The sequence below is a fragment of the Sander vitreus genome, chromosome 12 (genome assembly GCF_031162955.1).
Source record: "Sander vitreus isolate 19-12246 chromosome 12, sanVit1, whole genome shotgun sequence".
Lineage (NCBI taxonomy): Eukaryota > Metazoa > Chordata > Actinopteri > Perciformes > Percidae > Sander > Sander vitreus.
In genome coordinates, this window is record NC_135866.1 from 17,477,836 (window position 1) to 17,494,632 (window position 16,797).

The following is a 16,797-nucleotide window of genomic DNA, read 5'->3' on the forward strand; positions in this document are numbered from 1 at the left end:
TATGACATGCAACATGGTCCCACAGCTGGAATCAAATCAGGGATGTTGAGGTTATATGGCAGGTGCCCTGGTCACTCTGGAGAGAATTCATCTTTGTGTTAATTTTAGGTCAAGGTAATTATGTGTCCATTTCGTATATATATATATATATATATATATATATAGAGGTAAAACAAAAATTAGTATAACATTTACATTCAAAGTTATAGATGTAATGTTTATTCTTCTTTCTTTTTCCTTCCTGTAAACTGCAATAGTTTATCTGTTGTCCTTTAGAGGACAACATTCTTTAGGATTCAGTTTGCAGGCCACTTTTATTGCGTCTGTAAATCTAATCTAGGTAATAAGGAGTCTCATTTAAGAGCTGCAGGATGTTATCAGTTATCCTCAAACGTACTTAAACGTTTGTGCTGAGAAACGTGAGGTTTGTGATTCTGAACAGGACCTTAATAGGAGTTACATGGGTGTGTGTGTGTGTGTGTGTGTGTGTGTGTGTGTGTGTGTGTGTGTGTGTGTGTGTGTGTGTGTTAAATGAAAAACAGGAAACACAAATTGGATTCAGTCATTTCATTTAGTTGCGAGACACAGGTCCTTCCTCCCAGTGGGGATTTTATACAAGATCAGAGTTGAGATCTGTCCCTGATGTAAAACACTGGGAAATCCAGAGGTGTCTTATCTTTTAAAAAAGTTACACAGGACTATACAAAACACAACACTTCTGCCATTAGTTCCTAATAAGGATTGACTATTTACAAATCAGGCTAGAAGTACAGAACTGGTGTTACACATTTACTCAAAATAATATTTACAAGTCTATACACAAATCCACTGTTATCCCCGTCCTGCTGTAGAGAGAGAAAGGAGAGAAGTTACTCACACTGCCACTGTCAGACTGTCAGTGAAAATCTACAGGATGATATATATTACATTTTCTTTATGTACCTATAAGTTGTTCAGCAGGGAGTTCTGAACACTTTCATACACTTTGTTGTAGATATTTTCCTTTGATGTCATCCCATCAATGTACTCTGTACAGAAAAACACAAATCAGAAGTGATGCCAACAGTTAGCAGTTAAAGCTTTATTTTCAAAGGAGAGATTGAAATATTTTGCTTTTATTTTGTTGTTAGCGATGTGGAAAGGGAGACAGAGCAATGTGGGCACATGAAGGGTCATTTATATTTATTTCAGATGGGAAGAATTAGCTCAACATACCTATTTTGTCACAGTTGTTCTCCATCTCTTTCCTGTGTTTCAAGTACATGGGCCAGACGTGGCCGTCGAACAGGCCAGGGGGGTCAGGGAGTGTGTATGTCCTTGTACTGTAGAAACATAACCAATCGAGTCATTTTATAGCCTGTAATTTGTCCAACACTTCGGTGGGATCACTGTGAGAGCTTGTTACCTTCTCCTCCTTTTGCACTCCTCATAAGGAATGGAAATGTAGAAACATTTGTCATAGACGTCAATTAGAGGCCTGCAGAGGGGGATCAAGGCTCAGATTAGTGAAAAGCTTTAGAGGTCAAGAGGCCTATAGGTTATATTTGAGAGCTTGTGGAGGAAAAACGTGTAACATGGCCAGCGACTGACGTGTAATTGTAGATGAGGAACCCCTCCACAACGAGAATATGGATCTCCTCCTCCGAGTCGCATTCCTCAGCTTCAGGTGACAGGCTCACTCCGTGTGAGCGGGCAAACTTGACGGGGTTCTCCTGCCAGCCTTTCACAGTGTTGACCATAGCCTCCATGTCCAGGGCGCTGATCACTGATACAGAACAAGGAGAGGAGAGAGAGGAGCAGGTTTCATCACACATTCAACCAGCAGTCCTTACCATTAGTCAAAGTTAATGAATGTTTGTAGCATTTACAAAATAGATGACAGAATATCACAAAGTTTAGGTTTGATTGGTTACCAAACTACGGAAATGTGCAGGAAAGAAAAAGTACGTTACTGCATGGTTTTCCTACGCAAAATCCATTCTTACCATCCCACTGTCTAAAGCCGTCCTTCCCGACTTCTATTTGATCGGGTTTCTGAAATAACAGTCACCAATAAAACATTGCTGCAACCTAGTAACCAGTCGGAGCTGATCACACCTGGACAGGACAGGCCAAGGACTCGTCTCCACCAAAAGTAGCGCACGTGACATTCTTTGGTGCGGATTTTAATGTTGCGCTTGCGAAATATCAGTTTCAATACTTTAGGAAACAGCTTTCTCCAAATAACTTCTTTTAAAATGTTTTAAATGCAGGAAGGTCGTAATGCCTGCTGTTATATCACTTTGATGAAAGTGTTTTCAAAGATGGAAGCTAGCTTGTTTAGCAAACTGTCTCAGACTATGTGCGGGCTCTTGCGATTTTCGGAAATTACGTTTTCGATTTTTCGCAGTTGTGTGGCCCTCAGACACCCTCAATGTATTGCTATAGTATTAGAACATGAGATATAAGTGGACAAATGACACTTTGATTTTAAAAACAATTTGTGATTGGTTGTCAATCAACCTTTACGGGCCCAGAATGCAGTACAAAATGATGGTGGTGGGAGAGATACAATCTTCTGGCTTCTTTTGGGCCAAATGAGGTTAATAATTAAGCAAAATGTTGGTTGCAGAATGTGCAACGTGATTGGACGAAGTCTGACTTTAAGTGGGGACGCTTAGCCCTTTGATTGGCTGTCCAGGAGACAATCAGCCAGATGAATTACTAGGCTACTGTGATGACAGCACATCTGCAGGTCAGACTGGTGGTTTAATTCTGAGCACAAAATATCCTCAAGGGTAAACTTAACGTAGCAAATGAAATATATAAAAACAACAGTTACAATAACTCAACAATAATACAATAAAATAGTTACCGTAGCTTTAAACTGAACATATAGTGACTTAAAGTTGAAAATAATTGTGACTTTAATTCAGCTTACCCTAAAAAAGTCATCCTGATGCACCACACAACAGTTGGGTAATGTCTTTAGCAGTCTATTTGTCAAAGTGGTCTTCCCACCGTTGGTCACTCTGAAATTAAGATTAATTTCACAGATGTGAGTTCCATTTTAAGTTTCATCAAAAGACAAGCAGAAGTAAGTAAATAAATTAAATGACACTTACCCTCCAATGCCAATGATGAACTTCATTTTCTATGATTTGTATGATCGGTCACCTGTGGAATTCAGTAAGTAAAAGAAGGGAATCCACCCAAAGCAAACTATCTATAAAAGGCTTCTTGAAAAAAGCTTTTCCTTCTCTTCTGCCACAGACGTTCCCTCCTTTTACTACTTCATTGATAGACAATCTCCTTGCCAGACATATAAAGGATTAAGCTGCAGCGTCACAGCCTCTCAAACCAGGCCTCCTTTTCCTTTAGCCAATAGGCCGTCTCTTTACAACCGCACTGCACAGCACCAATGGGAGGAGGACTTTGGGGCCTCACAGTTGCATGAAAGTAGATCCAAAATGTTAAACCTGCTATCAGGGGTCAGTGAACACTGGTCAACCAAATGCAGGACAAATCCCCACACCCAACAGATAGAAACATAATAAAGAAATGGTGATGGGGGAAAAGCTGTGAAACACAAAATGAAATCTCTCTTTGTAAAGAGTCACAGTCACATGTGGAGTCTCAGACAGAAAGCTACTGTAGACTGGTGATGCTGATATTTTAGAGCTTGTATTCTTAATTTGAGATTCATTTGATTTGAAGAACTTTTTAGAAATTGTACAAATCTTAAATTGTTAGTAAGACATGTGTGCAGATGTGATTTATCATAAGAGTTTGTGCCTTAGAAAAGGCAATGCGTGGAGAGGAGGCAAGGGCTGCAAATTGCGCACTCATTGACATTTACTGTAATACATGACAAAGTATGAAAGTTTCAACCTCTTACTGAAACATGTCTATCACAATTAAGAGAGAAACCTCATTATTTGGGGTTTTTAGAGGAAAAGTTTTCCATTTCGAAAACCAGAAGCCCTATATTTAGTCGGCTGTGTGTCTGCCTGCTGCATCACACATATTTGTGATGCAACCAACTAAACTACATGGCCGGCAGCCATATGCACACAGGGTCTCGAGTCATGGCTATAGGTCTGATAACGGATCTACTGTATGTCTTTGAACTTAAGCTTATCAGTCCTGTTTGTCACACACACACACACACACACACACACACACACACACACACACACACACACACACACACACACACACACACACACACCGGATGTGTGCAGTCTAACCTTGTGTTTATTATGTTTGTGCAGTATTTTGAACAAATCTTTTGAATCTATCTCTGTAATTTTAAGTGGGGAAGAGGTGGAGTCCCAGCTATATCAGAGCACATGGTCGTTGAGGGCTTCATGTTTCACTGCCATGACAATCCCAATGCAGAAGAGATGCCTAGCAGTCTGTTAGTTAATATATATTGCTGCATTCTGGGTAAGAATTTAGGGTTTACAAAACTGTCCCATATAGGCTCATACATTCCGTTGGGTACTAAGCCACAACATGGCCAAAACCATGTGAAGCATGTGGTGTACATATGTTTTCCTTCTTAGACTCAGAAGACAGACAAACCTGATATCCCCTATTCAATTTATAACATCTTTTTAGGATTATGTCAAATTACCAACATTTCCAGGCTTAAAGGAATAGTTTTACATTTTGGGAAATACACTTGCAGATACTTAGATTAAAAGATCCGTATCACCCTCAGACATGAAAGTGGTATGGAGCTTCTCATGTAACTCTCAACAAGTAAGCAAATATGCCTAATACTTTCTTGATTTAATCCGTTATAACCTCATATTTAGCAAACAGACCCCTTTTCAATTTTAAATTTCTTGCTGAAATATTTATGTTATATTACTATAGGCCAAGAGACAGAGAAGAAGCAATTTCTTTTTCACATCTGAAACAAAGAATTGTTAATTGTTTAAATGGCAAATGAATTTGCATAATAGACTATAAAAGTCAATGGTAAAAAAGTAAAGGAACATGCAGGAGAAATTACAGTTTATTATGGGTTATGTAATGTGCTACCTTGTGATCACAGTATCCTAACATGTAAAAATGAAGAAGGGTCACCTCAGGAGAATTATGTCCAAATGACCCCTATAAAGAACAACAGTCAGGTGACACAAAGAACATTGACACACTCATAAATCATAATTATGCCCCTTAATAACTCATCAGTAACTGCCTGTAAAAACATTCTGGACCAAACTGGAATATATTTAGTGGCAATAAAAAAGATGAAACTATGAGCTGTAATGTGTTCTGTATCAGAAGTCAAGGTTGGATACAAAGTGACAAAGGCTCGTTTTAGTTCGTTCATTTATTTTTTTTTACAAACAATAAATGGCACAATTTCATAAATAACACTTTTAGCAATTAATTTGTCTTTCTCTTTAAATATATTTACTTTAATTTGTAACAATATATGTTTTCCATCTTGTAAAGTACCTTTTAAAACATGATGGCAAATGACAAAAACAAATGAGACAGAAGGATATAAACAAGCATGCCACCTGCATATCAACTCTGGAAAACTTAAGGACTGTAACACACGTTTGCATCATACTGTAGGTCTAAACAGAACAATATCATTGCACATTATTTTTCAGTAAACGACCATTAAACCAAATAATACCCATGCCAATCATATCAAAAACCAAATATCTGTGCAAACGCCTCTCTCAAAAATATCTATACAAGTATGTACACATTGAAATGGACAATATTCCGACTTGTTGGAAGATGCTTGAGTGTTCATTCAAGTCCTTAATTTTTCATTTATGAAGCTGAAGTCATGCTGTAGATAAAGCTCAACTTGACATGCAGGGAGAAAATGTGTTTTGATTTAGCTATATCTTGTAATACTTTGGCTTAAATTAACTTTTAGTTAGAAGCAAGCATGTCACTGAAAATAATGTTTTAGAGAAATGATTGTCTTGCAGCTAATGGATCCAGTCAGGTGATTTAATCCTGTGCAACAAGCGTGTGATGGTGGTCTCAGCTGGCTCTCGTTTTTAATGAATGAATGTCCCGCATTGGTTCTTCCATTTTAACCTCTGTAATGCAAATACAGATAGTTTCATTATCTTTCTTTCTCCATCACTTTTATCCTGACAGTCTGAAATATATCAACTGACTTTATTTTATCTCCACAAATACATTTCATATAATCCTTACATTTGTCAGTGTGTCAGTAAGCATGCACTACATCTAAACTAAATCTAACTGGAAACATTGCCTATTTATTTTCCCCTGCGTTATCCCTTGGCATTTGGTTAGGGGATGGTGCCTGTGTCCATTCCTGGGATACCAGCCAGTCCTAAGGCTGATAGCTCTTTTGATATATTGAGTATGATAGGAACGGACAGCAGGACAGCAGTTTCTCAAATAACCCTGCCACCCACCCTAAGCTACTGTGGCGGGTATTTCCCCCAATTTCAGGAGAGGCTGTGTGACGCGGATAATTTTGCCAGACCTCGGTCTTACAACCCATTAAAAATAGAATTGATCGGTTGTATGCAGGCAGGCTTAAAGATATTAGCAGCTGTGCTTTATGTAACACAGGGTCTGAAAGAAATGTGAGGTTTGAGGATCAGAGAGTCTGAATTTAAGGAACTGAAACAAAACTTGGCAAAAGAGAAAGTTGTGTGGAATGAGCTGGACTGATGATCGACAGTAATCATATAGCACTATATTTTGTGCTTCAGTCTTTAGTTCAGTGCTCACAGAGAAGGACTAACACGATTAATCAATTATCTAAAAAGTTGTCAATGAATTTACTTTTAATCGTTGCAGGGTCTGTTAGTGACAAGATTTGAGGAACTAAGATCTGAGTAATCTTTTTCTGTCTGCTTGTGGTTTCACTTGACTCCGTATGGTTCTGTAAACTGGACCTTTGGTCAGAGAGTCAACACTCCAGACAGGCCATCGTCCAGCATTTAGGTGATTTACTGTATCGTGTCTCTCCTGCGCACATATGTATATGTGTGTGTGTGGGGAGACACGAACATTTCCCTGTATGTCAGAGATTAGTTACAGTGGTCTGACATTACAAACCAGCCTGGGGTAAGTTGGCTGGAAAGGCAGTTATGTCAATGACAGCTCTTACATTAATGTCAGATGTCACGGCCAACCTGTGCTATCATCGACTTTGGCCTGGAAATGACAGATTAAAGTTAAGCTATAAGTAAATATAAATATTTAGCTTGGTCATCTAGTCCATATTAGGCTGTGCTTTATGTTGCCAAAACCTATCAATGTGGCTGCACAAATTGCTCACACTTAATTTAAAAAGAAGAAACGCACACGATTGGTTTTCTATTTAGCCTTTTACATCACTTTTTTATGATAATGGAGGAAGCTTTCTTATTTCAGTTTCTTATCTGACTAAATGAAATGAAGTGTGTGTAAGTGAAAGTGAACTTGTTTCAGACTCCTAGCAGCCACCAGTTTTGAATAAAATAATAAAATGTCTGAACATTTTCCATGTTGTAGTGCTGAAGTAGATAAAAAAAATAATCAAAAAATGGCACTGGACTGCATGCATTGCAAAAGGAGGTCACCTTTCTTTAGGCAGTGTTGAGTTAGGCTGCTCTTGCTCAAGTCTGTAAGTAAGACAGGCACATATTAAGAATGCTACTTAGATGCAGGAAAAAGAGCAGGCATTAAAATTATTTTTAACATAAAATCACATGCATATCTATTGCTCACCTTTCCCTTTGTACCTGTATCTTCTCGTCATCATACCTTTAACAAATGATAAAAGAAATGTTGGACTAAAACTTTTGAATGTACAGCAAGGTACAAGGTACAGCCACCTACAGTTTGATGAAAAAAAACCAATATGAGTTTTTACTTTTCAAAACCCCCGGTCTATTCCCAATTGTATGCTGTATAGAATGTGGCTGTCATGGTTTCTTTTAATATAAGGTTTCAGATACATGGTGTTTGCCACAAAAGACAGAATGTCTACAGAGTGAATGCTGATTTAGAGTAGGTCTCTTTTTTGTGACTGCTAGTATATTACACCCTATCTTGTCTACCTTATCTACTATTTCAGATGTTGTGTTCAAGTGTAGTAAAATAAAAAGTGACAACTATATATTTAAATAAATTATACAAACTAAATATTAATGAATAAACACAGCTTGACTCAGGTTTAGTTGGATCACCGAACTCTGAATATTCACCTCAAAGTGTTATTACTGTAAGCATGCAATAAATAACAAAAGCAGTGATAGACATGTTTAGTGTCTCAACACTGACCCCTGGTGGCTCAGAGTACTTACTGCAACACACACTCAGGGATCTGCACATGCTCCATGGGGATGATCTGGCTGAGCTCCTTCAGGGTGTGAACGTAACGAATCTTGTCCATGAACTTCACGCTGCAGAAAGCATCAACACCATGCAATTATCACAAATGATCCAGTCTGAACATTTATATCTGTATCAGTGTCATCAAGGTCAGGCCTTGTAGCACAGCTCTTTATGTTTTGTGATGCAACTGGATTATTATGTCACAACTTTGTAATTTATCTTCTTTCTGATTCTTGGATTTATTTAGATTCAGTCAATATATAACTCAAAGGATAGACTGATGGACTACAAACCCCACTAAATGTATCCTCACCTGATGAAAGGTCTTGAGATGGCCAGGACGGTCCGGATGAACCACGTTGGGTGAGCGATGATGAGACATTTTAGATTCTTCCTCAGTCTACAGGAGACATTCAATTGTTCGTGATGCTTTCCTCCTTCTAATAATAATTTCATTCATAATACATTCAAATTGCATCATCATTTATCTTTAGCATCAACAACATTAGTTATACATTCTCATTTCCATCACATTTTCCATAAACTGTTGTGATATTCTGTCTTACTTCCTGTCAATCATCTGGTAGCATCTCTTCAGCCAGCTGATGCCGGGCATCTTCCTACGAGGAGTTGCTCCGTTCATGTAAACAATCATGTAATCTTCTGCCACCAACAGCTCCAGGCTGCTCACAACATACCTGAGGACAGAGCAAACAAGCTCAGATCTGACTCAGAGCGTAGGTACAGTAACATAGAAGATGAAAACACTTTACTTGAAAGAATTCCTAGATATGTACTTCACAAAGTAAAATTCTTAATGCCAATGAGTGTTGGTAAAGTTATTCAACCTTCGTTTCTAGTGTTTAATGTAAATAATCATTTCAGATATGATTTGTCATGCATATATTTACTAAAAACATTTTCTCCAGTCATGTCCTTTGATCAATTATACCGTGAAAAATAATAAAGGTAGAAGAATAATGTTATAAAAGGGTCATAATACAGCATGCTACTGTAAAAGAGTCCATTAAGGCCAGAATGGATCTTACAGAAAGAGATTCTCCATGATGTATGTGTAGTCCTCACAGCCGCTGTCAGGAAGGTAGCAGGCTGCAAACACGATAATGGCATTTAGACCCTCTCCATAATAACCTGAAAGAGGAGAAAGACAGATTCAGTATGACGGCAGCTGCATTGGCAGTGTTGTGACACTGGCTGCATTATCACGGTCTGAAGAAATATGAAAACCAAGAAAAAAGCTATCCGAATGATCTTTTAGTTAGTCTTTTTTTTCTTGTTTGTTGCACAAAGGCTGTTTATTATTATTTCAATGAGGGTAGACAAAATAATAGAAACCCCTGTTAGTGTAATTCAATTCAGTTCAACAGCACCACAAACTACATCCTTTAAAATGATCCTAAAGTATATCCTTCATGAAGGTAAGATTTATTGCAGCACTGTTGTATTAGACTGTCTTAGTTTAGGCCTAGTGTACCTAATAAACTGCCAACCAAGTGTATGTCTCTATACTCTAACTCTTTTTGTTGGACTTTGACTATAGTTAAATGCACAGCAGTTTTATTTGGTTGGTCTTTGGTTGAGTGCAATGTTTCTTTCTTTCAACTAGGTTCATAATATTTGCATCAAAAACTTTGATCTTAAACTGTCCTGTTAGAACTGGTCTTTCAAACCCAATGTTGGATGAATCCTAACACACACACACACACACACACACACACACACACACACACACACACACACACACACACACACACACACACACACACACACACACACATAGACACAAAGTAAACGCTCCTTCAACCTAACCTCCATGTGTGACCACCCTCAGGTATGGTCTGATGACCTGCATGTCAATCCGCTGCTCCTGGTCTCCGATGATCACTGTTCGCCATAGACGACCGGATGAGTCTCTCTCCTCTTCCTTTTCACCTGGAAGACGCTTGGCAGTGGCCACAGGAGTGTCATCTAGACACAAGGTGACACAAAGATGGTCAGATTGTTTAATCTTGGTGGTATTGTTGTACTGTATCAGTGATGGAAATATTTCCTTAAGAATGAAAAATATTCAGTTGCTATAGAATTTGGGGGAGTTAAAGGAGAATTCCGGTCGATTTCAACACGTAGCTCTGTTGTTTGGAAATTTGGAGTGCTGTCAGTAGCAAGAAAAACGAAACCAATCAGTGCTGCCTACACCGTGTTATCCCCCTGCTAGCGTTAGCACCCAACAGGCTTAAACAGGCCAAGTTTTAAATGTGTTTTTAGCCTCTAAACATGCTCGAAATGTCATTACAAGTGCCTACCCATGTGAAGAGATTCCTTCCGAGTGAACACAGCAAATTTGACTGGAATATTGGATTGTATGAGTTCGACAATCGACTACTTTGTTTAGATTAGTGCCTACCCATGTGAAGTGATTCCTTCCACACTAGTCCACACTAGTCGATTGTCGAACTCATACAATCCAATATTCCAGTCAAATTTGCTGTGTTCACTCGGAAGGAATCACTTCACATGGGTAGGCACTTGTAATGACATTTCGAGCATGTTTAGAGACTTAAAACACGTTTAAAACTTGCCCTGTTTAAGCCTGTTGGGTGCTAACGCTAGCAGGAGGATAACACGGTGTAGGCAGCACCGATTGTTTTTATTTTTTTTGCTACTGCCAGCACTCCAAGTTTCCAAACAACAGAGCTACGTGTTGAAATTGACCGGAATTCTCCTTCAAGAAAGTCAGCATTTACTCTCTAGCCATGCAATGATAACTGCATTAAGTGTTTGTTTTCATTTTTGCTGTATTTAACAGTTGGCTGCAAATTTGTGACTGGCCTGCCAAAAGGAGACAGCGCCTGAGGCAGGACTCAGACCGAGGACACTGCAGGTAGTGTGATTTTCTTCTCAAACGAATTCCAACATGCATCACTTGACCTTAAAAAATGGTGCCATCTTTAATATGGATCATCTAAAACTCTGACCCTCCCACTCCAGCTCGTTGCCATTGTTGATGAACTCCAGCGAGTCTGTCTCATCAGGAGTCTCGATGTCATCTACGTTGATGTCCAGGTCGTCGGGTGTTTCCAGAAACTCATCAGAGAGCACCGACTCCTCGCTCTGATCCAGGGAGAGGTTCATGTCGGGGGCGACCAGAGTGCGACGCTTAAGGTGGGCCATGGACACGCCCACATTCAGAGTGGTGGGAGGATCTGGACAAGCAGGCCAGCAAAGTTCAGATACAGTATATCATAAAAGAATATAGTTAATGATGTGTTTTTAATCCACTTACTGGTTCTGTGGTCAGTGAGGCCACATGAAGAATCAACATCTCCATCCTCTGGCAGTGGCCTGCAGAGAAAAACATAAAAATACAGAAATAAATACAATGACATGGAAACAGCATAAATAAAACATAAAATGACATATATAGATGATGATGATAGTGATGATTGTGATGATTAAACATTAACATTTAACAATACACTGCAATGATAAAAAAAAAAAAAAAAACTAAATGAAATGATGAAATAAACTATGAGCAGTCGTTCGTAGCATTTTCACTCTTAGTCTTTTTTTTTGGAGTGGCACTATTGTTATTTAACCACATTGTGTCCTTGGAAACAATATGTGTTGTTTGAGAAAGCAACACCAGTAATAATCACCAACTCCTCTCTGACATTATAATAAGACAGCTAAACCCTCAGCGCTGGGGCATGTACACACACACACACACACACACACACACACACACACACACACACACACACACACACACACACACACACACACACACACACGCATGAATAGACAAACACGCCCTACAACCACAAGTACAGGCAAGCTGATGCAGCTGTTGGGATAATTGCTGTTATTATGTAGCTTTGTCAAGGTAAGTTAAAGACAGCAACAACAGATACAGAACAATGGAGAAGAAAAAAAAAATCAACATTGTAAAATCATTCTAAAATGTTCCTTTATAGAACTCATGTTTAAAATGTCGACATTGCCTTATCCAACTGAGCTGCAAGGATACCATTGTTATATTATTATATATTACAAATACCTGCAGCAGATAGATATCAAACATGGACGATACTATGTAAAAAACTGTGTATAAATATGTTGTGAATACAGTGGATGTCCTTGAATAAAGTTTCCTCTGCTGTAGAAATGTTTCTTGCCAGTAGTTATTTATTTTCCATTGCTGGACACCATGATATGTTTGACTTTTTTATTTTTTTCTCATTGCTAGCTGCGATTTTGTTCACTGACATGATACAACATGATCACGTAACACATAACAACTACATCAAGGAAAGAACACACCTGCTGCCTTTCAGCATTTACACAGCTCACACACCGACACACACACACACACACACACACACACACACACACACACAGACACACACACCGACACACACACACACACACACACACACACACACACACACACACACACACACACCGACACACACACACACACACACACACACACACACACACACACACACACACGGGAATACCTGGGGAAGTCTTCATCCTGCCACTCGTCCTTAACCTCCATGCTGTCCATGCGTAAAGTGGCCTCTGCTGTACCCATCCTCTGCCAGGGAGGACGGGCTTCAGCTCTCTGTGGTTGACAAATTCAACAATGAATTGTTTTAAAGCATTGTTATGACATAGAGTACTTGTAGCTGTCTTAAAGGGGCGCTTCATGATTTCATTAGGATTATCTTATTTTGGCTTGAGAATTATAATTGAGCCAAACTTACAACAGACAGCCAGCGTTACAAACTGAAGGTGTGGAGTTTTAAAAAAGTGGGTGTTTACCATGCAGGGAAGATATAATGAAAGACACTATCCTGTTGCATTATGGGAAACGTAGGTACACTGTTTTGGAGCTTAAACCATATTAGGAACGATACATTAGGATATCTCAGCCTCTTTTGCTTCAGTTTTGACCATTGCTTTTTAAATTTGTCTCTCAATTTAAACAACCTTATGGAAGCGATGTTCTTAATTGCTGGAGTACCCCTTAAATAGGTCAAGGAAAAGACGACTTAACCACAGTATATAGCTTTAAGGAGCTGTAATTAAGTGGTCTGGAGAGCAGCTAGAAAACAAAACATGGGTGTAATGAAGAATCCAACTAACAATCTTAAATATATAAATTAATACAAAGTTGGCAAAACTAAGTAACAGTTTCCCTATATCCCTAGGGAAGGAGACAAAAATACGATAAAATGGCTCATACAGATACAGATAGTGATCTGATCTTCCATATTTTACATAACCAAATCGCAAATGACTGAAGTCTCCATCCAACGCTGCATGTCCTTTTCTTGCTATGCGATGTAAAGCTTTACTGTGTTTCATGTTTGCGTTGGTTGTTGTGTGGTTGTCATTCAAGGATCAGTAATGCACAGAGTGAACATCATGTGTGAGTATCGTGTCAGAAATGTGTGTATGGGGGAGGAGTGTCCTTCCTACATCTCTGTCCCAGCCAGAGTTCATGCTGCAGCAGACGTTACCACAGTCCATTTGTCCACTGGGATGGCACTGATGTGTTGTAGTGAGACATGTCAGAGCCTATACTGAAAAAAAAACAACTATAAATGTGGTCTAAAAGGCACAGGCCCTCAGGCTACATGCTGATGGAGCTGCTGTGTTGTGATTGGACTCTAAACGTTCGATGGGAATGGTTAAGTGTTTACACTGTATTATCCCGTAAGAAAATTGAAGTGTTTGATATGAGCTTGGTAGGGAACTCCTTAAACGTCACTTTAATAACGATCCTTATGGCCAAATCACACTTTGATTCCCTTTCCTCTGTTCTAACACTCTAATATTTTGAAAAAAGCTTTGTGAAACAGATTTATCATTTCCCTGCTATATTAAGAATAAAAGAGGAGTGTGACTAGCTGATAATAAAGTGGAAAATTCACACAGAAACCGCAGATCAGTGCGTGTGGTGTGGTTTCTTGTCTGTGCAGATGTCTCCTGCCAAGGCTCAGCTGCTCATACAGTCAACTGCTGATTGATGCACACAAAGTAATGTTGCAGTAGCCCGTGTTTGGTCGGGATTTGAGTCCAGATGGATAATATCTCGTAAGCTATTCACTGCATTGTGTCTATCAAACCAAACACCTAATAATCTTTGTCAGAGGTGGACAGCAAATAGATAAAAATGCTCAAGATACAGAAGCTATACTTTAACTAAATATCACATCAATAGAGCCACTGATGATAAAAGGCAAGGCAATACATCATGATCGAGTACAGCTTTCCTCAACTTGTTTAATTGCAATTTACAGGAAAAGCCCTGGATATTTGAATTCAAATCCTAAGTATTTCTTCATAACATTAAATATGTATAACTAAATAAGCAGCAATCAAAGTTACAACATATTAATGTATCATTTCAACAGAGTTTAAAAACTCACCTAATCCTCTTTATCAGAACTGAAAGGCTGTGGTTTGATTAAATCCTGATCGGTACACAAAAGTAAGTGACCACCTTTTCCAAATGAGCTCTGTCCACTTCAAGCCAGTGAGAAGAGCATGGACAAACACAAATATCTAATGTGAAATAACAAAAAAAATTCTAAATTTAGCAGAAAATACATGTTCATTTAGGTCAGTGGTTCCCAACCTTTTTTCCTTGGCGCCCCCCCTACTTATGTCTAAGAAAAGCTGAGCCCCCCCCTCCGAAACCGAAGTTGAGGTAACTCTCAAGATAGAGCCTTACTTTCTTTTTTGATACAAAGGAGTTATCAGCACTTTTACGTTTCTCCTCCATGTTTCATTCATAAAATAGTGATGCCGTGGCGGCAGGAAAAACGAGGATGATAGCAGCTAGCAGCTGACCTGATGACAGCCAGGGTCCCAGGTTAAGAGGTCCCGGAGGTTTGGCCTACTAAGTAGCCTGCCTACAATTTTAAGCGAGAACAAAAATATATAGTTTTCATACAGACTTTTGTATACATTATATATTCTAGTGTATTATCATAATTTGTTTAACATGTGCAAATATTTTTTTTTTACCTCAACCTCAAACCACATAAAGACTTGCGCACCCCCTGTGATCTTTGCCGCCCTCCTGAGGGGTCCCCGGACCCCAGGTTGGGAACCACTGATTTAGGTTACATAAAGACCCTGATTGAGAATTGACATTTGTAAGGCCTGAAAATGTGTGAGGAGAAAAGCTATCCTGTCACGACTGCCATCCTTTTCCTATCTGATAAATGAAATCAGACACTGTCTCAGTAATTTGAATCACAAACAGTAGCAGAATTAAAAACATTAAATATTATGTAATTGATTGAGAATCTGCCCCACTAAAGAAAAGCTCTTTATCCAGCCAAAACCAGAAAAATAATGACTCATGTAAAGGAAGGGTACTCACATACTGTGATTAGGATGACTTCCTCTTCGCCGTTTTGAAAGCTCTCCCGGTTTTGCTTTCAGTTTCTCCTCTTAAATTTCTTCCTCCTCCTTAAATCTGCCGGAGCAGAGTGAGGGTCCTCATTGTTTACATCTGCAAGTGGGACACTCGAGTGCTCAGGATCGGGGCTGCTGGATGATTCTTGCTGTTTACTGATGCTTCTAATGGAGGCTGAGAGAGAAAATGTGTCATCCTGTAGAGAGAACGGTTAGGAGAGTCAGGGTGATCACACAGCAAACACCATCCTACTCTCATCTTTTCAGTCTCTTCTGCTTGCCAGATCCTGTGCTGCTTTTTGGTAAAAAGATAATCCTCGCCCTGCGCTTTTAGCTTGTCTCATGATGATCATGCTCTCTTCATCCCATTTACTTCTGCTCATCCCTCTACCCTCCTCCTCCCTCTACCAACACTAATGCCCCCACCCCAGGCTCTAATCCTGATGTGATGATGTCACCAGTATGTGTTATTGTGGTTATGTAATCACACCTGCCTACTGTACCTTCTCTTTGAATCTCTTAGGCTGCTGGGAGTCAGGATCCGCTGTTCTCCTTCTCCTTGCGTTCAGTCCATTTTGCATCCATAATTTAATGTGTTTTGATCCTACTGCAAGCTGGAAAAGATGGACGTTTCTACTTTACCGCTGTTCCCTGGCAACAGCATCTTCCTCCCTCACACACACATATACAGTACATACAGTCTCTCACTTTCTTGCCTTTTCTGACCATCTCTTTTAACCTCTCTCACTCTTGATTAAAACCCCTCCTCCAAATGAATTCCCTTCCTTTTCTCTTGCTCCCTAGCTGTGATGCTCACACCCCCTCCCTCCCTCCCTCCCTCCCTCCCTTTCTGTCCTCACAGCTGCACTGAGCTCTGGGCGATGTCAGTAACACAGAGTGACTTCTCTCTGGCATTGTACTCATTGCCCAGTGGGGGCAGCCACAGTTTCCTATTCTTCTCCTGCCATTGGCTGCTTGGCAGAAAAATGCATTTTGGGTGTGCTTTCAGTATTC

At 39.4% G+C, this 16,797-nt stretch overlaps 2 protein-coding genes across 5 annotated transcripts; both read right to left on the reverse strand.

Annotated features, from left to right (window-relative positions):
* Positions 1 to 552: 552 nt before the first annotated feature.
* On the reverse strand, positions 553 to 3,260 carry LOC144526267 (nicotinamide riboside kinase 2-like). 3 transcript variants are annotated; one of them, XM_078263613.1, is made up of 8 exons: positions 3,105 to 3,260; positions 2,921 to 3,011; positions 1,986 to 2,034; positions 1,591 to 1,765; positions 1,406 to 1,477; positions 1,216 to 1,322; positions 943 to 1,028; positions 553 to 842 (listed from the first exon to the last, which is right to left on the reverse strand). In XM_078263613.1, exons 1-7 carry the CDS (start codon positions 3,128 to 3,130, stop codon positions 943 to 945), a joined length of 606 nt encoding a protein of 201 aa, XP_078119739.1. In that variant the 5' UTR covers positions 3,131 to 3,260; the 3' UTR covers positions 553 to 842. The 3 variants fall into 3 exon arrangements, with proteins under 3 accessions (XP_078119739.1, XP_078119738.1, XP_078119740.1); XM_078263612.1 differs by having other exon boundaries at positions 553 to 845; XM_078263614.1 differs by lacking the exons at positions 1,986 to 2,034; positions 3,105 to 3,260 and having other exon boundaries at positions 553 to 845.
* Positions 3,261 to 5,311: 2,051 nt separating this feature from the next.
* On the reverse strand, positions 5,312 to 16,588 carry LOC144526989 (caytaxin-like). 2 transcript variants are annotated; one of them, XM_078264793.1, is made up of 13 exons: positions 16,287 to 16,588; positions 15,753 to 15,980; positions 12,867 to 12,973; positions 11,630 to 11,688; positions 11,322 to 11,549; positions 10,156 to 10,314; positions 9,375 to 9,477; positions 8,892 to 9,023; positions 8,639 to 8,725; positions 8,295 to 8,393; positions 7,717 to 7,752; positions 7,569 to 7,610; positions 5,312 to 6,062 (listed from the first exon to the last, which is right to left on the reverse strand). In XM_078264793.1, the coding sequence occupies exons 3-13, from the start codon at positions 12,941 to 12,943 to the stop codon at positions 6,056 to 6,058; spliced, it is 1,029 nt and encodes a 342-aa protein (XP_078120919.1). In that variant the 5' UTR covers positions 12,944 to 12,973; positions 15,753 to 15,980; positions 16,287 to 16,588; the 3' UTR covers positions 5,312 to 6,055. The 2 variants fall into 2 exon arrangements, with proteins under 2 accessions (XP_078120919.1, XP_078120918.1); XM_078264792.1 differs by having other exon boundaries at positions 15,749 to 15,980.
* Between the last annotated feature and the right edge of the window lie 209 nt (positions 16,589 to 16,797).